Source organism: Panulirus ornatus, chromosome 18, assembly GCF_036320965.1.
Source record: "Panulirus ornatus isolate Po-2019 chromosome 18, ASM3632096v1, whole genome shotgun sequence".
In the NCBI taxonomy this organism is placed as follows: domain Eukaryota; kingdom Metazoa; phylum Arthropoda; class Malacostraca; order Decapoda; family Palinuridae; genus Panulirus; species Panulirus ornatus.
In genome coordinates, this window is record NC_092241.1 from 9677441 (window position 1) to 9700811 (window position 23371).

General features: G+C 39.3%; 1 protein-coding gene across 5 annotated transcripts in view; it reads left to right on the plus strand.

The window, feature by feature from the left end:
- Positions 1-23371, plus strand: part of LOC139754995 (uncharacterized) — a 206171-nt gene that overhangs the window by 89001 nt on the left and 93799 nt on the right. For 2 of the 5 annotated variants that reach the window (XM_071672895.1, XM_071672898.1), the window contains exons 6-9: positions 1292-1393; positions 7186-7419; positions 12623-12817; positions 22394-22493. In XM_071672895.1, coding sequence (XP_071528996.1) covers positions 1292-1393; positions 7186-7419; positions 12623-12817; positions 22394-22493 — 631 coding nt within the window. Of the gene's footprint in view, positions 1-775; positions 974-1291; positions 1394-7185; positions 7420-12622; positions 12818-22393; positions 22494-23371 lie in introns of all 5 variants that reach the window. The other 3 variants (XM_071672896.1, XM_071672897.1, XM_071672894.1) reach the window with 2 other exon arrangements.

Consider the following 23371-nt stretch of genomic DNA (forward strand, 5'->3'; position numbering starts at 1 on the left):
CAGGCAGGACAGCCTTTAGCTTTGATTATGCAGAGTAAGGGCTGTTGAGTCCTCATTTATTAGCTATGAATTACTTTTTCTTGATTTTCTGTTGAATGTCGTGCATTGTCTCCTGTAAGTTAGCTTATTAGTTTTGCTCTGTCTTACCACTAAATGTGGGGTGGATCTAAGTTCAAATGGCATGACTTGTAAATTGTTTTATTGTAGCTAATTGGAAAGATACATGGGTTTGTTGTGGCTGTAGGAGAGGTACTGTCTGCTTTTCCATAGAACTTGTATTTTTTCATGTGATATGCATGTATTCTGTAAGCTCTTTCAAGTACAGAAAATTGGCTTTAAATGGTGAGACTGATTTGTGCTATGGACTAATTGGAGGGGGATTAAGGGGTGCATGTTTCTGCCTCCCACTCTTCATATTGAGTGTTTGTTTTAGATGTGGCCTCTTTGTTTGTACTTGCACTTTTTTAGGTGGTTAGATGGCATTCAGGCCATGAGCTCAGCAACCCTGATTTAGGGAGATTAATAATCGTTTCATTTGTTTTGGAGCCTTTTATTGGTTGGTTAGTATGAGGTAGTTGTTAAATAGTGATGGATATATTGTTAGGTAGTCAAAGAGAACATACCAAGAGTCCAGTTGCTTTGAGTGGACAGGACCATCTTGCATGTGTCCTTAAACCTCCTGTCAAAGGGCAGAAATCAGTCTCTCCACTCAAAACTGATTTTCTTCCTAATGGTAAATGTGATCATCACAGCTGTAGTGTTTCCTCATCCACAGAAGGCAAGCTGGACAAAAAATTTGATGGAAAGAAGACAGTCTGAGAATACAACAAACTGCAGGTTTTGGCGGTCTTTAATGACTGCTAATAATCGTCAGCCCCATCCCCGCACACTCCCACCCCCAACGTGGATTCGAGCAACCAGAGCTCAGCCAGTATATGCTCATCTGTGGAACAGTAAACATGAAAGCAGCAAGGTTGGACTAGGCTGATTTGCATGAGAATGAATGCTCCCATGGACAGTGTTATAACTTACGAGTCTTGAAGACTTAAACAAGTTTTGTTGCTTTTGCCTCTGTCGAAATAAAGATATATCAGACCTCTCTTATGAAAGGAAATCAAGGAAAACATAGCGTAAGCATTCCTCCGTTGTACCAGCTTCACAGGATTAGCCTGACATGCCTTTAGTGCAGTCACAGATTGAACTGGGTCAGAGTTCTTGGCCATTTCAGTAGGATGATCTTTGTTCTCTTCTAGTGTCACAAGCTTCTCAGGCTCCTTCTCTTTCTCTGCAGGTTTCTTCCCATGATTCGGGAAGACTTGATAGACTAGAGTGCAGGCAAGACGATATTTGGTCTGCCATTGAAAGAATTGGGTTCTACATTTTCTCCACTTATGTAAGTACGCGTACCCAGTTGTTTTTTGCCTTTTGTTGGCTTGTTCTGTAAGTCTGTGCCATTGAGGGGATTGCTTGGTGTCATATGGTGAACTGTGGTCCTTTTATGGTTTTCACTGAAATAACTTGCCCATTGTGACAAGACATAAGTGATTGGTTTGTTGTTGTTATGTTTCTGTAGTGTATTAGACAATGGTATCCTTTCACAGAGTCCTTCTCTCAGTCTGTTTGTTATCAAATTCTTGAGGTCAGCAATATTTCGTGTGTTAGGGGTTTTTCTTAATGTACTGCTACCCTATCAGCTATCAGTTCATGTGAACATGAAGCGCTAGGTGAACTTACCTGCAAGAATACTTTCATAATCATTGTAATATTGATGTTCCTTGTAAAGTTTTCGTTATTATACTCCTCTGAATGTTTCTGTTAATGGGCCTTGGAGATATATACAGTGACTGTGTTAAGAGGTATAGTATCAATAAGTTGAGATGTAATTTTATAGTATTGAATTTCTACGAATACATCCAGTGAAACATACCTTGAACATACACATTTGTTTATTGTACAATTGAAAGTATGCTTAGGGTAAGTAGGGTGCAAAGTATAAGATTAGCACAATGCATCTTCAGAAACTCTTGATATTGATAACCTGTTTGTCTCTTAAGTGATCGTCGTAAATAGTTGTAGTGTAACATTTATTGATCACTTTCTTCCTTTTTGCCGAAATTAGAATTGTAAAGTTTAATCATGCAGATTCCATTAAGTATGCATTTTTTTCTTTTACAGTGAAAGACTGCCCTTAGCTTAATTTTTTGTTTAAATGCTTAGAAAGAAAGGGCCACAATATATTGATGTCATGAGGTGTGTGAAAGGAAATTAGGTAATTTTGTAATGTGTATGTTTAAGGGAATGGTTGATCTTTTAAATATCTATTTGATTATTATATTGAGGGAGTTCTGTAGTAATAAGCTCTTGTCTTGCAAACTTGCTTAAGGTGTATTTTGTCTATTCAGCACTTAGTCTCATCACTTAATGTATTCCATTCATTTTTTTCTCCTGTATTAAAAAGTGCTTGAAGTTTGTTTCATGCTTTTTTTTCTTACTATAACCTCTCACTGATCTCTATTTGTTCATGGGAATTGTTCATTCTTGATAGTAACAAATTTATTTAGAAACTTGAAGATTGTAATTTTGTCATCCTTCTTCCATGACTTTTCTGGTTTGAGCAGATTAAGGGATAGTAACCTTTCTTGTAACACATCTATTTCATTTATTATCTTTGTCACCCTTCATTAGCTTTCTTCATTAGATAAATTTATCTAGATTTAGGGAAGCCAAATTTGATATGCACTTTCTGATGTAATTGTATATCAGATGTAGAAGCTTAATGACATTTGATAAAAAGGGTAAATAAAATAGATAAGTTGCAGGAAAGGTTACTGGCTGTGAGTTTGCCCACACGAGAGAAGAGATGACATGAGGAAGACATAGATACAGTCTTCAAGTTTCTGAATGAACAGTTACACTGTCTCGCTTGTATGAGTGATTTTTCTCCACACTTTTTGTGTATGTAGGCATTTTACAATATATTTGTATGATTGCTATTTGTAATTATTCTTGTTAGGTGGGAAAATTTTACATGTTGCCCAGTTTCATAATTGTGTATACATGCAATGCATATTTGTGTGTGTGAATGAAATTACCTTTGTGTCAGTTATAGAGGAGTTCTACACTTGTAAGGAACTGTCTTGTGAATATTCTATTCCATCATAAAACTTTTTAAATTGCTGTGTGCTGTCAACATTCAATTTGATTACTCATTGAATTTCATTCATCCACTACTTTTATACCCTGAAAGTATCTTAGCATCATTTTAGACAAGTTCTTGCTTAATTTCATGTCATGGCTTTTGGATGTTTTATTTTTCTGTCTTTCAAAGAATTGTTCAATGCTGGCATCATCAAAGTGGTTTTAAAGCTTAAAGGTTGTGATCAATTCATACTTTTCTCAATTTCATGGTGGACAAATTTATGTCCTCTAACCTCTCAATGGAACTCGGCTCTCTTAATTTTGATACCATCTTTGTTGCCCTTTCCGAACCTTCTCTCTTAGTTCTTTCTGCTTTAACCCATAAGCAGCATTAGTTGTTGTATGATGATCCCTAAAGGAAAGTGATTATCATCACAAGATGTTAATTTTTTTAACTCTGAAATTCAGCTGACTTGTTGTACTCTTAGTTGTATGTAGAGGTCTCTTCTTTTTCCAGGTCGGCACAGAATGAAACTGTAGCTCTTCACAGTATTTTTACAGTCTCCATTGTAGGTACATTTCTGTCTACCTCTCACATCACATATACAGAGACTTTACAGCAAATATGTATTGGTGGATGACAAATGAAGAATACTGTCATCATACTTCTCAGCTGATGAGGAAAGTTAAAAAGAATAACTGGTGAAATGTGTTTCTGATAGAGGTTAACAGGAGTAAGGAGGGAGAGAGTTCAATATAGGATCCATCTACCCTCTGATCTGGCTTTTGTATGCATACATGGAGCAGTTTATATTACAGCCTCCTGATTTGTGTAGATGGAATCCTGGGGAAGAGGACTTTAGTATTGGATGATAGTTAAGAGCTAGAATATTTCTAAGCATTTTTGACTGTAGATTATCATTTATAGAGTAGTGCAAAGTGTGTCGTTTTGTATGTGCCTTTTAATACATAAGAATTGTACATTAATGTTCTCGACATCAACATAGCTCCAGGATTAACAGACATGGCTTAAAACATCAGCTTAAAATTTGATAATTAGGGATAAAGTTTGGTGGCAATACATAATTATTTTGTATTGTTATTATTTTTTCATACATGCTTGCCATTTCCTGTGCATGAGGTAGCGTCAATAACAAATGACTGAGCCATAGTGGGAAAATTCCTCACTTGGCTCCTAGCTTTGTTCTTCCTTTTGGAAAGTAATACAGGAAGGGAGGATTTCCAGCCACCCGCCCCTGCCCCTCATAGACCCTAGGGATAAATGTTATTACACATTCATATTATTTCATTATTGCATTCAAATGAATATACATGCCAAGTCATTCATGGGCAGGGTTAGGTTTAAAGAATAAAGAATATTAGGTGCAACATTACCAAGGGGTAAAAACACAGTTCTCAAATTACCTTGACAAAAAGATATGAGCACCTCCCAGGCACCAAATGATCATGTAAGAATAATAAATAAATTTGTTGAAAAAACAACTATGAAAGAAAAAATCTTAACATTCTTGGACATGCTATATTCCTTAGGCCCCCTTCAGTTTGTAAGCTATTAGTTTGTAATTTGGCTTAATTCAGCAAGGTCCAATTTTATGAACAAATAGGAAAACTTTATAATATTGAAAATAAATGAAACATTAGCATTCCGAATAAAGCCTACAAAATTGATTTTGTATTATTAATGGTAGGTAGAAATTATTCAGAATTCCAAGTGGTGTCTCTATCAGATAAGCCAATCCATTGACATCCTGAATGGTTACTTTCTTGAAAAGTTGTCCATAACTTGAAATTACTTAGTTGAAGACCTATGTCTGTATCTTAAGTTATTGAAGAAAATACTAAAAATTGTTGTGCAATATTCTTTACATTGTTGTAGATGGGTGTCCATTGGATGGGGGGAGGGTCCTGGATGGTGGTATGGTGGGCTTTAGGGAGTGATTACTTTTTATTAAGCTCAAGCATGTTTGATTTTTTATATGATTTCCAACGTCTTATTTGCATGTTTTTGTTTATGCATATTTCTCACCATATATTCATAAATTGTCTATTTACACATTATTACACAGGTAAAACATTATTTTAAAATATACTTGTACAGAATATTATTTGCATGAGTAAATGAAATATTTTTTCAATGATATTAACTCAAAAGAGAAATATCTCATTAATTTATAGAAATGGCTACAACGTAGAGCATTTCCATTTGGTTTCCTACTATGATGATGTAGTTACACAGTCTTTGATGATGTATGGGTGACTGTGATGTGTGATACCTTTTCAGGTGCATTGCTAGGTTGCTAGTAACATCTGTGAATAATGGATCAGGTAGGAATTCTGTTGATGGTGGTAACCATGAAACCTTGTGTGAGGCACAGAGCAGTGTAAGGGTTAATAGCCCATGATTTTGCTTTTATAACCTAGAGAATGTCCCAGACCCAGATAAGATGTTCTTGGATCAGAAGGATATAGTTCAGGCTGAGGAGGGCCATGGTTTTACTCTTAAAACTTTAAATGTGTACCAAATCTAGCATCCTATGTTATGTATTGGTCTTGTTTTTCAGAGGGTACACTGTATTGCATATGTTTATTCATTATGCATGTAGGAGTTTGGTGAGGGTGATGATTTAAGTTCCAGAAGCCTAACAGACTATTCATGATTTTCTCTTAAGTAAAGTTTGCAGTCTGAAAATTTACAGCAAATTTGGGAGCCTAACCCTTGAAACTTTTAGAGTGTTGTGTAGTTTATAATTTGCCTGAATTTTTTTAATATTGTATGACCAGGATTAGTATTTTTCCAATAATGTCATTCCTTTGTATGAAAGATGTGAAGCAATTTTTGCTCATTTCTCTTTAAGTAGGAGTGCTTTTCATACATATTACTGTATTTAATGTATGCAGTGGAGTTTCTGTTTTGATTAATGGCAGGTTTAAGATGTATAATGGTCAGGGTTGTTTTGGTTAGATATGAAATGCAGTGTCAGACTGTTGTTCATATTTAAGTTTGAAGTTACAGTTTTCTCAAAAACAGTGTAAGTCTCTCTCTGTCTCTCTCTCTGTCTGTCTGTCTGTCTGTGTCTGTCTGTCTGTCTGTGTCTGTGTCTGTCTGTCTGTGTCTGTGTCTGTCTGTCTGTCTGTCTGTGTCTGTCTGTGCCTGTCTCTCTCTCTCTCTCTCTTTCTCTCTTTCTCTCTTTCTCTGTCTCTCTCTCTCTCTCTCTCTCTCTCTCTCTCTCTCTCTCTCTCTCTCTCTCTCTCTCTCTCTCTCTCTCAGTATATTTTTAAAGACAGTACACTGATAAGGTGTATTGTGAGTAGAAGCATATGATGTTCTTAGGGTGAAATCAGCATACATCTGGTTGCTGAGACTTTTTTCTAACAGTGTGACTACCAGCAATCTGCCTCAGGCTGTGTTGAGAGAACGATGTTCTTTCTTTACTCCTCCAGGCTGCCACTTCATTTTGGGAATTTCACTTCTGGGTGCTGTTTTTCTTCCACCTGTGCTTCAAGATGGCTCTTACATTTTCTAAGGTGAAGAGAGCCTGATTTCTTGCCTGGAAGCAAGAAATAGTCTGTTCCTCTGAGATTTTTAGGCACATTGAGTTCTTAGAACTCTCAATCAAGAAGCTGCTCTCTGCAGTATCTCATCAGTGCCTCACCTCATTCAGGAGATCAGGATCCTTTAGATCTAAAACCTGGACTTAGAATACTCGACAAACCTTGCCAATTGCCATTCCCAGATGTCTGTAGATGGTAAATGAGGCCAAAGAAGAGTTGACGTAGTAATGATTTGTAAATGTGACATCATCTTTGAAAATTTATGGTGAGGTAGGCAATGTTTTTGTGGACACTGTATTTGTGAGAATAATGGTTAACACAGAGATGAACTGAAAATGTGGTGGATGAATGTTATTCTTGGTTAGACTATGTACCTTATAATTTTGAAGGATTTGATATGTATGCATAAACAGGTATATGCTTATCAGATTTTGCTTTTTCATCAGAAAATCCTTTCTTTTGTTTTTTCCAAAGAATCGACGTCAAAAGACTGCAAGTGAGAGCTCTAGCTGTAGACATCCTCGCCGTTCAGAAGATCGTGAAGGTGGAGAAGAGAGCTCTGGTGATGAAGGTGTTGGGGATAATCTTAGCCGGTTGTTAGCACAGTCACCCCGCACTGCAGAACACACATTCCCCCCAGAAGGAGTGGGTGGGGCTACAGGGGGAATTGGTCCAGATTGTGGCAATGATATAGATGATTCTATGTCGGTAAGTCAATTTCTGTAGAGTGATGCATATTCTCTGATATGCTGATTCAAATACTGATGCTCTTGAACATTTCAGATTCATAGAATATGTGACAGTTTAACATTTTAAGAATGTATCTGAGAAATAAAGCACAACTTAAAGTAGGGGAACTGACAAAAAAAGAGAAAAGAAAAGAAAACAGTAGAAATGGTTTTTATAGGATCTTGTGAAGTGGCATTGAGTTTCAATATGATCTTGTGAAGTGGCATTGTTTCAATATGAGAATTTTTACAATTCTTTTGGAAATTATTTTGTCTGAAATTATTAGTATTCATGTACCATATATTCTGAGTAACTGTCAAATTGTTTAGACAGACTTTTGAGCTAGAATTGGTGGATCATCTCTCTCATGAATAACATTTCCAAGAGGTTGAAATGCATGGCCATTACAAATCCACAAGAAAAATATAAGGAACATCCAGTTGATATAACACAACAAAGAATGGATGATCAAAGCAAAATGATCATCCCTATTCATAGTCCATTCATTAAGATAGCCAAGGCCTAAAGTAATCTGTAGAACTTATTTTATTATTATACTTTGTCGCTGTCTCCTGCGTTTGTGAGGTAGTGCAAGGAAACAGACGAAAGAATGGCCCAATCTACCCACAGATGCACGTATATACATACACATCAACACACAGCACATACACATATCTATGCATCTCAGCGTATACATATATATACCCACACGCTGACATATACATATATACACATGTACATATTTCATACTGTCTGCCCTTGTTCATTCCCGTCGCCACCCCGCCACACATGAAATGAAAACCCCCTTGCCCCGCACGTGCATGAGGTAGCGCTAGGAAAAGACAACAAAGGTCATATTCGTTCACATGCAGTCTCTAGCTGTCATGTATAATGCACATCCAGGCCCCACAAAACTTTCCATGGTTTACCCCAGACGCTTCACATGTCCTGGTTCAATCCATTGACAGCACGTCGGCCCCGGTATACCACATTGTTCCAATTCACTCTATTCCTTGCATGTCTTTCACCCTCCTGCATTTTCAGGTCACGATCTCTCAAAATCTTTTTCACTCCATCTTTCCACCTCCAATTTGGTCTCCCACTTCTCGTTCCCTCCACCTCTGACACATATATCCTCTTTGTCAATTTATCCTCACTCATTCTCTCCATGTGACCAAATCAAAACCATTTCAAAAGACCCTCTTCTGCTCTCTCAACCACACATGTTATTACCACACATCTCTCTTATCCATTCATTACTTACTCGATCAAACCACCTCACCACATATTGTCCTCAAACATCTCATTTCCAGCACATCCACCCTTCTATAGAACTATCAGTACTAATTCTCCCTGAAATGAGATGAAACCACAGTTGCTATCAAATATAATAAAAAAGGTGATTGGTGACCTTATTACTGATTCCTAAAAGGAAACACTGAAACTTAGATATTTAGTATTGAAATGTTTTCAGTTTATTCAGTATTGAAATGTTTCAGTTTGCTTAATGTTTTGTAGAGACTAACACTGAGGTGTTTTGCAAATAGGTGATGTTGACACTAGCAAGGAGTATTGTAGATGAGGGATTTGTTTATAAAATGCTTATGTGATGCAAATGCCATGCTTATATACTGTATGAGCTGCATTAACAAATGTAAGAAAGTTTTAATAATGTAACACTGTGCTAGTGGACTGCTTTGGGTGAGGCACAAAAGGCTTAGAATTGGCATGGGAGTTCACCAGTTATGGTTACTTTTGCCATGGCCACTCCCTCAAGTGAGTTCCCAAATGGAACAGACAGCAGAGATACTGAAAGATAGATAGATGGTCAAGTGTATGTGATGACTGATGCATGAGTTAACATGTACCTTTTTGTATGAGTAATGTAGTGTGAAGTGGTTATGGTAGTGTTGGTAAAACATTCCACCTTATCAAGGCCCAACAGAGAAAGCAATAGGAATTGAGATAAATGCATAAGGTGTGGTGTCATCATAAATGAGAAACTATAATTTAGGGATCATATTGATAAAATAGCTCTGGTGAGCCAAGTGATTAGTGGTATGATTGAAAAGTTTCACAGTATAAATGCAAGAAGCAACATTTGATACTCTTGTGTTGTATAGTCACCAACGAATCAGTAGGTATAATTATTTAAATAGAATTCAGAAGCACCTCATGAGCAAATTTTTGGGATGGAACGTATGAAATACCATGAAAGTTGAAAGAACTGGAACTGTGTAGCTCAAAAAGAAGAGAAAGTTATATGTATGGTCATGAAATGAAGGTACAAAGTAAAATGTATTGAACCAGAAAGCATCTCAGCAAGGAAGATATGTTAATGTAGAACACAATGGAACATGTTAGATGCGATTCAGTAAAGAATACATGAAAGCCCAGCTGGGGAGCTAGAATAATTATTCATTATGACACTGGGAGAAATATAAAAAAGGTAAGGAACAACTACAGAAATATTTAAAAGAAAAGTTGTCATGTGGGTGGTATTAGCCCCAGATGGACCCATAATAGATGATTATGTAATGTTGGAGGCAACAGAGAGGAATTGTTATTCATTGATGAAGAAATGCAGTGAATGTTATGTACTAACCCAGCCATCATGCCAAAGTCTCTTTGTAAGTACTCTAAGGTAGGTAGGAACTCTCATTGTTCTTGAACATGCATAGTGTATGCTGTGACTTAGCCCAACATGATGGCAGAAAATCTTGTCATAGGTATAAAAAGTTGATATTGGGCACCATGATTGTAGAACTTTTTCTCTATACTTTACAAGTAGGTGATTATTCAGATAGTTTTTGATATGCTGATAGTACTTACAGCCATGTTTTTCCAGAGGGCAGGGCAAGCTCATAGTGCATGCTGCAAGTCTTGTTGATGGGTGATAATGAGAGAGTGAGTTTGGTTTATTTTGGTCTCCCTCTTCTCCTCGTTCCCTCCACCTCCGACACATATATCCTCTTGGTCAATCTCTCCTCACTCATTCTCTCCATGTGCCCAAACCATTTCAAAACACCCTCTTCTGCTCTCTCGACCACGCTCTTTTTATTTCCACACATCTCTCTTACCCTTACGTTACTTACTCGATCAAACCACCTCACACCACACATTGTCCTCAAACATCTCATTTCCAGCACATCCATCCTCCTGCGCACATCTCTATCCATAGCCCACGCCTCGCAACCATACAGCATTGTTGGAACCACTATTCCCTCAAACATACCCATTTTTGCTTTCCGAGATAATGTTCTCGACTTCCACACATTTTTCAAGGCTCCCAAAATTTTCGCCCCCTCCCCCACCCTATGATCCACTTCCGCTTCCATGGTTCCATCCGCTGACAGATCCACTCCCAGATATCTAAAACACTTCACTTCCTCCAGTTTTTCTCCATTCAAACTCACCTCCCAATTGACTTGACCCTCACCCCTACTGTACCTAATAACCTTGCTCTTATTCACATTTACTCTCAACTTTCTTCTTCCACACACTTTACCAAACTCAGTCACCAGCTTCTGCAGTTTCTCACATGAATCAGCCACCAGCGCTGTATCATCAGCGAACAACAATTGACTCACTTCCCAAGCTCTCTCATCCCCAACAGACTTCATACTTGCCCCTCTTTCCAGGACTCTTGCATTTACCTCCTTTACAACCCCATCCATAAACAAATTAAACAACCATGGAGACATCACACACCCCTGCCGCAAACCTACATTCACTGAGAACCAATCACTTTCCTCTCTTCCTACACGTACACATGCCTTACATCCTCGATAAAAACTTTTCACTGCTTCTAACAACTTGCCTCCCACACCATATATTCTTAATACCTTCCACAGAGCATCTCTATCAACTCTATCATATGCCTTCTCCAGATCCATAAATGCTACATACAAATCCATTTGCTTTTCTAAGTATTTCTCACATACATTCTTCAAAGCAAACACCTGATCCACACATCCTCTACCACTTCTGAAACCGCACTGCTCTTCCCCAATCTGATGCTCTGTACATGCCTTCACCCTCTCAATCAATACCCTCCCATATAATTTACCAGGAATACTCAACAAACTTATACCTCTGTAATTTGAGCACTCACTCTTATCCCCTTTGCCTTTGTACAATGGCACTATGCACGCATTCCGCCAATCCTCAGGCACCTCACCATGAGTCATACATACATTAAATAACCTTACCAACCAGTCAACAATACAGTCACCCCCTTTCTTAATAAATTCCACTGCAATACCATCCAAACCTGCTGCCTTGCCGGCTTTCATCTTCCGCAAAGCTTTTACTACCTCTTCTCTGTTTACCAAATCATTTTCCCTAACCCTCTCACTTTGCACACCACCTCGACCAAAACACCCTATATCTGCCACTCTGTCATCAGACACATTCAACAAACCTTCAAAATACTCATTCCATCTCCTTCTCACATCACCGCTACTTGTTATCACCTCCCCATTTACGCCCTTCACTGAAGTTCCCATTTGCTCCCTTGTCTTACGCACCCTATTTACCTCCTTCCAGAACATCTTTTTATTCTCCCTAAAATTTACTGATAGTCTCTCACCCCAACTCTCATTTGCCCTTTTTTTCACCTCTTGCACCTTTCTCTTGACCTCCTGTCTCTTTCTTTTATACTTCTCCCACTCAATTGCATTTTTTCCCTGCAAAAATCGTCCAAATGCCTCTCTCTTCTCTTTCACTAATACTCTTACTTCTTCATCCCACCACTCACTACCCTTTCTAAACAGCCCACCTCCCACTCTTCTCATGCCACAAGCATCTTTTGCGCAATCCATCACTGATTCCCTAAATACATCCCATTCCTCCCCGACTCCCCTTACTTCCATTGTTCTCACCTTTTTCCATTCTGTACACAGTCTCTCCTGGTACTTCCCCACACAGGTCTCCTTCCCAAGCTCACTTACTCTCACCACCTTCTTCACCCCAACATTCACTCCTATACTTAATTGAATATTTCTCATAATACTTGCTTTGTTACATTGAATCTGCATGTAGTAAATGATTATTTAGTATTGTATAGGGAGCTTAGTGCACATTGTATTTGATGAAGATTATATTTAAGTAGGATTGCTTTATTTATTTTTTCTAGTCTTTTAGATATTGTATGCTGATGTTTGCTTTATTGAACCCATAGGATGTTGCCTCTGAAGGAGAAACTACTGAAGAGGAGGTTGAGCCATTAAGAAGCCTGGTGAGTCGGAACTGTTCCGATGATCCAATAGAAGAGAATGGGATAGAATTACAAACAGTTACTTGTCATAGAGCCGACTTTGATATCACTCATACTGAAGTGGACAAGGGAATCAAGTTTAGCCTCGGTCGACCACAGGTAACAGAATCGGTGAATGTTCTTTCATTGCCGGTTTAAGTAGCTTATGCTTTAACCTTAATTGTAAATGCTGATAGGTAAACCCCTATGGCTAGATATTAAAGTTGCACCAGTATTTGAGGGTTTCTAGCTACTGAAATCTTGTAGAGTTTTTTGGTGATTGAAAAGGTTTAGATGCAGTCTTGAAACTTCAGAAGCCTAACAAAAAGCATTCTGGGGATGCATATGATGATAATGAAATACCCCCTACCTTACCTTCCTTCCCTGGGAGTCCTTTCAGTGGTGCTCATGCATTGCTTAAGAAACTGGCTATTTCCACTGGGCAGGGCCATAGGTCTGCTCTGTTATTGTTTGTTGTAAATCATAGGTTTTCTCCATCTCTTCTGTTCATCTATTTTTTTTCATCCTTTATTTTTCCATATGTTACATTATCTTTATTTGACACAACTTTTTTCAATCATTTTATTGATATGCTAGTTTAAGATTGCTGTGTGTGTTTTTGCTTTATTGCTCATCACCCTTTCCTTCCATTTTTTGTTAACTTTCAGTTTATTTACTCAAAGTACTCCCTCCTTATTTTGTCTGAGTAGAAGTTGAAGATCATCAAAATGTTGACATATTTTACCTGTTTGTTTTTATACATTTCAATGTTGTAACTAGTGGTTACTTTGATCATGTTTTATCTGAGATACTCATTTTATTGGTCTCAGTATCTGTAATTAGAACTTTATCATTATTATGCTTTTATTGTTTCAATATAAATAGTATTAAGTTGAATGCTGTGCTTATGCTCATTAATGATGAAACTGTTCTCATCCACTTGCCAGGGCATTTTTATTATTCAAATTTATGATTATATTCACACTCTGATTTGCCTATTTGCCATTGTATGAAAATAGAATTAGTCACCTGACCATACAAGTGTTCTTTTTGGTTTTTCAGTGTTCCCTAGTATTTCCTCAGTTTTCATTAGTAAATATTTTGCTGAGCTCTGCCATTTTAATTTTGGGTAGTATGTAAGTCACTGTTTTGAGTGATTTTATGAGTGAAATGCATACTACTAATGGTTCACATTTCTTTAGGTAATTTGATGCTAACCAGAAAACTGAATTATTGCACATGAATGTAAATCATTATCAGTATTGCTACTCCATTTGTTTGCTTTTGTCTCAGTTGGTTCTAAAGGTTTCATATCTTTTAGATTTGCATGACTCTTTTTATTAGGAGTGTTTGTTAATTGGTTTTATTATGTCATGTAAAAGTTTTGAATGGATTTTTCTTCAAAGAATCACACACTTCATTAACAATGCCTGTTTATTTATCACTTTTTCTGTTTACTAGAGTGTATTGCTGTACATTTTCTGGCTTAGTACATTTCGTGATAATTTTGTTAGCATCACACACACACACACAAGAAAAAAAGAATATAGGTTTGTGCTTGTATTGTCATTTTTATTCTCTCTGTTACTGCTCCATTTCTGTTAATCCTGACCCTTTGTTTTTTTTCTTTTTTTCTTTCATACTATTCGCCATTTCCCGCGTTAGCAAGGTAGTGTTAAGAACAGAGGACTGGGCCTCTGAGGGAATATCCTCACCTGGCCTTGTTCTCTGTTTCTTCTTTTGGAAAATTTAAAAAAAACGAGAGGGGAGGATTTCCAGCCCCCCGCTCCCTCCCCTTTTAGTCGCCTTCTACGACATGCAGGGAATACGTGGGAAGTATTCTTTCTCCCCTATCCCCAGGGAAGAATGTATGTGAGAAATACTTAGAAAAGCAAATGGATTTGTATGTAGCATTTATGGATCTGGAGAAGGCATATGATAGAGTTGATAGAGATGCTCTGTGGAAGGTATTAAGAATATATGGTGTGGGAGGCAAGTTGTTAGAAGCAGTGAAAAGTTTTTATCGAGGATGTAAGGCATGTGTACGTGTAGGAAGAGAGGAAAGTGATTGGTTCTCAGTGAATGTAGGTTTGTGGCAGGGATGTGTGATGTCTCCATGGTTGTTTAATATGTTTATGGATGGGGTTGTTAGGGAGGTGAATGCAAGAGTTTTGGAAAGAGGGGCAAGTATGAAGTCTGTTGGGGATGAGAGAGCTTGGGAAGTGAGTCAGTTGTTGTTCGCTGATGATACAGCGCTGGTGGCTGATTCATGTGAGAAACTGCAGAAGCTGGTGACTGAGTTTGGTAAAGTGTGTGAAAGAAGAAAGTTAAGAGTAAATGTGAATAAGAGCAAGGTTATTAGGTACAGTAGGGTTGAGGGTCAAGTCAATTGGGAGGTGAGTTTGAATGGAGAAAAACTGGAGGAAGTGAAGTGTTTTAGATATCTGGGAGTGGATCTGGCAGCGGATGGAACCATGGAAGCGGAAGTGGATCATAGGGTGGGGGAGGGGGCGAAAATTCTGGGAGCCTTGAAGAATGTGTGGAAATCGAGAACATTATCTAGGAAAGCAAAAATGGGTATGTTTGAAGGAATAGTGGTTCCAACAATGTTGTATGGTTGCGAGGCGTGGACTATGGATAGAGTTGTGCGCAGGAGGATGGATGTGCTGGAAATGAGATGTTTGAGGACAATGTGTGGTGTGAGGTGGTTTGATCAAGTAAGTAACGTAAGGGTAAGAGAGATGTGTGGAAATAAAAAGAGCGTGGTTGAGAGAGCAGAAGAGGGTGTTTTGAAATGGGTTGGTCACATGGAGAGAATGAGTGAGGAAAGATTGTCCAAGAGGATATATGTGTCGGAGGTGGAGGGAACGAGGAGAAGAGGGAGACCAAATTGGAGGTGGAAAGATGGAGTGAAAAAGATTTTGTGTGATCGGGGCCTGAACATGCAGGAGGGTGAAAGGAGGGCAAAGAATAGAGTGAATTGGAGAGATGTGGTATACCGGGGTTGACGTGCTGTCAGTGGATTGAATCAAGGCATGTGTATGGGGGTGGGTTGGGCCATTTCTTTCGTCTGTTTCCTTGCGCTACCTCGCAAACGCGGGAGACAGCGACAAAGCAAAAAAATATATATATATATATATATTATATTATTATTATTATACTTTGTCGCTGTCTCCCACGTTTGCGAGGTAGCGCAAGCAAACAGACGAAAGAAATGGCCCAACCCACCCCCATACACATGTATATACATACGTCCACACACGCAAATATACATACCTACACAGCTTTCCATGGTTTACCCCAGACGCTTCACATGCCTTGATTCAATCCACTGACAGCACGTCAACCCCGGTATACCACATCTCTCCAATTCACTCTATTCTTTGCCCTCCTTTCACCCTCCTGCATGTTCAGGCCCCGATCACACAAAATCTTTTTCACTCCATCTTTCCACCTCCAATTTGGTCTCCCTCTTCTCCTCGTTCCCTCCACCTCCGACACATATATCCTCTTGGTCAATCTTTCCTCACTCATTCTCTCCATGTGCCCAAACCACTTCAAAACACCCTCTTCTGCTCTCTCAACCACGCTCTTTTTATCTCCACACATCTCTCTTACCCTTACGTTACTCACTCGATCAAACCACCTCACACCACACATTGTCCTCAAACATCTCATTTCTAGCACATCCATCCTCCTGCGCACAACTCTATCCATAGCCCACGCCTCGCAACCATACAACATTGTTGGAACCACTATTCCTTCAAACATACCCATTTTTGCTTTCCGAGATAATGTTCTCGACTTCCACACATTCTTCAAGGCCCCCAGAATTTTCGCCCCCTCCCCCACCCTATGATCCACTTCCGCTTCCATGGTTCCATCCGCTGCTAGATCCACTCCCAGATATCTAAAACACTTCACTTCCTCCAGTTTTTCTCCATTCAAACTCACCTCCCAATTGACTTGACCCTCAACCCTACTGTACCTAATAACCTTGCTCTTATTCACATTTACTCTTAACTTTCTTCTTCCACACACTTTACCAAACTCAGTCACCAGCTTCTGCAGTTTCTCACAATGGATTTGTATGTAGTATTTATGGATCTGGAGAAGGCATATGATAGAGTTGATAGAGATGCTCTGTGGAAGGTATTAAGAATATATGGTGTGGGAGGAAAGTTGTTAGAAGCAGTGAAAAGTTTTTATCGAGGATGTAAGGCATGTGTACGTGTAGGAAGAGAGGAAAGTGATTGGTTCTCAGTGAATGTAGGTTTGCGGCAGGGGTGTGTGATGTCTTCATGGTTGTTTAATTTGTTTATGGATGGGGTTGTTAGGGAGGTAAATGCAAGAGTTTTGGAAAGAGGGGCAAGTATGAAGTCTGTTGGGGATGAGAGAGCTTGGGAAGTGAGTCAGTTGTTGTTCGCTGATGATACAGCGCTGGTGGCTGATATATATATATATATATACTGTATATACATATATATGTTTTTTTCTTTCTTTTAAACTATTTGCCATTTCCCGCATTAGCGAGGTAGCATTAAGAACAGAGGACTGGGCCTTTTTTGGAATATCCTCACCTGGCCCCCTCTGTTCCTTCTTTTGGAAAATTAAAAAAAAAAAGAGAGGGGAGGATTTCCAGCCCCCCGCTCCCTCCCCTTTTAGTCGCCTTCTACGACATGCAGGGAATGCGTGGGAAGTATTCTTAATCCTTCCTTATTCTTCAAAACCTGTTGTCCTCACTTTGTATCCTTTTTAGCTTCCAATGTTGTTCCCGTTACTTATCTTGATATCTTGAATGTTTGTATTTGTTAGCTCTCTTTCTCTCATTTCTGCTTTTCTTTTACTGATCATTATCTTGGTTTTAGTTCCATTATTCCTGATGAATGTAAGAATCTGCATTTGCTATCCCATTTACAGTATCTGTTAATTTGCCTGTATATTATTACATGAATGAATTTAAAGTCATTTTTCAATGCTGCCATTGGCACAGTAGCTTTTTAAGAGGTTTGGATATGTTTTTCTGCATCTACAATATTATCAGATATACACTGTTCCATAAGATATTCTTTACATGTGTTATTTATTAGCTCTTCATAATTTATGCCTTGCCCCTTTCTATTTCCACTTTCACATATTTCATCAATTTTAACCTTTGATTTTGTTAATGCTATCCCTGTATTTCTCATTCTCTCCATTTTTTCTTCCTTAGATGTGCTGTCTTTACTGCCTTGCACATCTAAGTTAAGAAGAAATGGGGAATGAGAAATAAAGTGATAGTATCAAAAAAGGAAAAATGAAGAAACGGAGTTGTGATGGTAAGGAAGTGTACATGACTATTTAATTAGGGATTAGTGGTGGTGAGAGAGAGAGAGAGAGAGAGAGAGAGAGAGAGAGAGAGAGAGAGAGAGAGAGATTGGTGGTGGCATTGGAGGGTTTTGTAGCTGGAGAGGGAGGGGATTGATGATGGCGAGCGAGGATATGGTAACCAGTGAGGGAAGGAGGATGTTGTGGCCAGGAAAGGAGGGAGTTGTGATGGTGGTAGGAAGGATATGTTGGTCGGGGAAGGAGGATGTGGTGGTCATGAGAGAAATTGTGCTAGGCAAGGAGGAAGTGAGTGTTAGTTGTGAGGGAGGGTATTGTGGCAAGGGTTTGTTATTGGAGTGTCTGCTCAGTGTAAGTCGTACTCCAAAGGTCAGTGGCCAGCTTCTCAGCTGTCCACAGGAGTGAGCAGATGAGGGCCCAGAGTTCCCAAATTTGGCAATTTATAATGAATCAAAGATGGTCGTGACTTTGGTGTTGAATTGCTGAGGCCAGGTTGGCTACCATTATAAAAAGAAATTGAAATTGTAGCAGTGAATCAAGTCCTTATTTTTTGCTAGATGTTTATGCCATTTACTGTACACCTGTACAGACCTCAGTTTTTTTGGCCCAGTTTTCATAGATGTACTTTTATCTAACAAATATCTGATGCCTGTTACATGTGGGATCCCATCAAGAGGGTGGTCATGGCATAGTCAGCACATATCCCTGTCCATACATGCATCCCTTTTTTACATCATCCCATGCTTTCTTCCCCATCACTCTCCCTCAACTACTCTCTCACTTTATTTTCCCATGTCACAGATGGTCTTCCTTTCACACCAACCCCTTTATTCGCAGTATCATACGCTCTTCTTGTAAACTCCCCATCCTCCATTCTTTTAACATGCCCAGACTCCTTCAAAGTATTAAGTTTCACCAATTCTGCAACTCCACAATTCATTTTCTTTGCGTTCCCTGCCATATCAGATCTCTTGTACACCCCCTTGTTACTTTCTTCATTCCATCTAGTTATGCCTCTTGCTCTTTTCAGATAACTTGGTTTCCACAACCTGGATTCTTGGTCTTTGTGACTTATCTTGTGACCATGTTTTGGCTGCATAGGTCAGGGTCAAGAGGACTGTGCTGTCCCTTAATCCTTTTTCACTTCACTATTTTACACCACTACCCATCATTATTCTTTAAGGGACTCGGTAACTCTTCTAACTTGTACTGCTCTCTCCTTTATCTGCTATGTTTACTGGGGTTGGCGTACTCTCAGTGGACTGAACCAGGGCATGTGAAACGTCTGGGGTGAACCATGGAAAGGTCTCTGGGGCCTGGATGTGGATAGGGAGCTGTGGTTTCGGTGCCATTACGCATGACAGCTGGAGACTGAGTGTGAATGAATGTGGCCATTTTGTCTGTTTTCCTGGCGCTACCTTGCTGAAGAAGTGGTCAGCGATTGGTGTTTCCTGTGGGGTGGCACTGGGAATGGATTGAAGGCAGGCAAGTATGAATATGCACATGTGTATATGTATGTATATGTCTGTGTATATGTATGTATATGTGTATATGTTGATGTGTATATGTACGTGTATGGGCGTTTATGTATATACATGTGTATGAGTGGATGGGTCATTCTCCGCCTGTTTCCTAGGACCTCCTCGCTGATGCGGGAAATTGCCATCAAGTATAATGAATAGATAAATGTATAACACAGTTTAGTACACATTCTTCTTTCAGTTTGTAGGGATTGCAAAATCTATTCTTTCACTCCATTCCCTTTCAAACACTCATTATATTACATTTACTCACAATTATTTTCATTCGCCTATGCTTGCTTTCACTCACAATTACCTTCAATCGCCTATGCTTACATATATCATAAACAATGCATAACAACCCTCTGCAACTCTTCTTCACTCACATTGAACAACGGAGTAACATCACAAACAAGCTTGTCATTAGCCACTGTACCTCACCACCAACCTTTCTCTCTCTCTCTCTCTCTCTCTCTCTCTCTCTCTCTCTCTCTCTCTCTCTCTCTCTCTCTCTCTCTCAAGGTGGGCATATGTAAAGCCTGTGCAGTGACCAGACTTGAGAAGCATAATCTTGTTTTTGGCTCTATATTTTTGATGGCTGTTCCAATTGGAACTCCCTCAAGGATTTCCTAATTTGCATACTTGAAAACTATTATGATATTTGCCAGCAAATAGCTTTCTATCAGATTATTCTTCAGTCTGGGATTCTGGCAATAAGTTAGGGACAATATTGACTCCCAGGTCCTTTTCACAGGCCGAGGGCAACTGTAATATGTTCTCAGAGGATTCTACTTAATGTTTCTAACAACTGCTTCTACCAACTTTCCAACCAACTTCTACCTATTGCTCTTAGTGAATGCTCTTACCTACTAATTATGCTTAATGCTCTGTTTAATGTTCATTCCTATTACTCCTATTTAATTGCTTGTTCCATTTTGCCTGAAGGCAAAGCTACTGTGTCGGTAGAAAGAAATGACTCCTCCCATTGAAACGCATTGGAAAATACATCTCAAAAAAGACCGCCACAAATCACCTTATGTTAGCGGTGGCTCTCTCTGGTGACATCTGGAATGTTTTCATGCCTTGAGCGTAGCCCAGGGCAACTGACTGCCCCAGTTGCATGAAAACTCTGCGGTGTGTGGGCTTATCATTTTAGCACTCCTGCCTGTGCTACCTCCCACATACCGCCCAACACTATTTCGTGTCCCCATAGTGCCCCACATCCGTAGATATGGGTTGAACTATGACGTTGAATTTGGAGAGGCCCCGTATCCTTGCTTTGAGGGAGGAAAATGTCTCCATTAAAGATATTTGTGCCTGAGTTGGACGTTTTTGGTCGACCGTCTTGAGGCTTCTCACTGCTGGCAGGGCGCTTACCCCCAATCAGGTTCCGGCCCCTAAACCACGCTCGGGGAGGCCAAGAAAAACCTCTCAGAAGACAGACAATATCCTACGGTGTGAAGTGTTGAAGAACCCGTTTATTACGTCCACAGAACTCAAGAAAATGTACCCTGAGCTGCTAGGAAACGTTGCTGCCTGCACCATTCGCGAACACTTGCAGCGTCACCTCCACCTCCCGTCACGACACGCAGTAGTGAAGCCACTTATAACAGCCGGCATGAAGCGCCGTAGACTTCAATTTGCACAAAGATACGAAGACTGGACCCCAGAGAAATGGATGCAGACCTGTTTCTCCGATGAATCGACCTTCAAGACAGTACGTGTTTGTGTTAAGTGCTGCTGCCGAAGCCCAAACTCCAACTGCTACCATCCTAGATACACCGCAAAAGTCGTAAACACCCTCCTTCAGTGATGGTTTGGGAAATTTTCAGTGGCGCCAACGGAGCTGGGGACTTATTTTTTCTCCCTAAAAACAAGAAAATGCGTGCTGCAAATTATTTGGATGTGCTGAAGGATCACATGCACCATTTCTATGACCTTCGTCAGCCCGAAGGCATGTTTATGCATGACAAGGCCCCTTGTCATGGCTCAGACCTCGTCAAAAAGTGGCTGGAGGACACAAACATCGAAGTGCTCGATTGGCCGGGAAATTCCCCAGATCTCAACCCGATTGAGAATGCCTGGGCACACATCAATCATGAGTTATCCCTTATCCAGACGATGTCCATCCCACGCCTAAAAGAGGCGATCACCAAGGTGTGGAAAAATATTGTCAAAGAATACTTCAGATCTTTGGCCAGGAGCATGCTAGACTGTCTTGAAGAAGTAAGGAAGCTCAGAGGAGACATCACGAAGTATTAGGATGAATAGAAATACCCTGATTGATCATTTTTTTCCCCTATTTCCCTATTTCCCATATTTGGTGTTTGTTTTCATTGTAGGTGTCATTTCTTTCCGCTGACACTGTAGTGCATATTGCTCACCACAGGAAGATCTACAGATACAAAGAATGAGTCAAGTGCTATGTGTAGTGTAACAAGGAGAGGTATGTTTTGTGAACAAAATGCCAGATGTCCAAGTGCGGATGAGGCATAAAGATTGCTACTGGGTCAAAGGAGTGCAACTTGACGAAAACTGTTTTGGTAGATACAAAGAATGAGTCAAGTGCTATGTGTAGTGTAACAAGGAGAGGTTGTATGTTTGTGAACAAAATGCCAGCAGTCTAAGGAGTGCAACTTGACGAAAACTTCTGGTTTACCACAAGATATAAACTTATATAGCATTATGAAACAAGTTAGGCAGACTGACATGGTTTCAACATTTCTGCCCTGTGTGATTGTTTATATGTTTGGGTTGAACTGTAGTAAGAATTTTGTATGATTGTGTAAACTCAGTCCAGGGGAGACTGTAGCCATTTATTGACATACTTTCTATTTCTTCATAACTTCAGGTGGAGAACATGCTTAACAGCTGTACCCGCCGCTCTCTACCTCTTTCGAACTCTCAGTGCGTAACTTCTGTTTTGAAGGAGGAGAAATCAGCAAGCAAGGGTGAGTAGTTTCTTTTCTTGTGTTGAATTGGTATACATATCTGGAATGAACTTATATGTACAGGTGAAAACATGAGATTTCTTTTCATATGTTGAAGTGTTATAACAAAGGTTTATTCTGTTGAATTATAAACGAATATCATATTAGTTTTTAGGGGGATCTTTGATACCATAGTTATCTTGACTTATGCTCCTATGTTAGATGTGTTTGTTTTATTGGTTGCATGTGAGGAATTGTTAAGTTTGGTTGTTGTAAAAGTTTACATTTACCATTGGTTTTGTGATTATCACAGATATGGGTGACCCATGCTTACTTAAGAAATTCTGTGGGGCCTTCTACTCCATTGTTGTTTGCTCCTGTAACTTCTGTTCTTTTTCCAGTTAACTTAGCCCACCTATATTCCTTTATCCAGCTATATAAATAGATTCTTCATTATTGCATAATGGTTATTTCAGTACTATCTTTGCAGTAGATATACCTGCTATTGACTTGCTCACAATACAGTAGAAGACATTGTACTGAGCAATTAATTATTAAAAATTTAGCAAGTGTCTTTTAGTACTTTAAACAGTCTTGCAAGTGTTTTAGCCCCTGGTTATTCAAAGAAAATGTACTTTGGATGTTTAGAGACTTTTCTTTGAGTAGACTGAGGTGATGATACTACAGTCTTCAATCATGATCTTGGCTACCTTGAACAGCATTTGCATCAGAAATTATTCCATACTTCAGGTTATGGTTATAAAGCCCTTGTCATTTAATCCATTACACTGCTATTTATGAAAATTGAGACACCATGTTCCATCATATTAATTCTGTAGGCATCACCTTCAATCATCCCTTTATGTTAGCAATGATGTTTCTGCCCTCTCTCTGCTCAG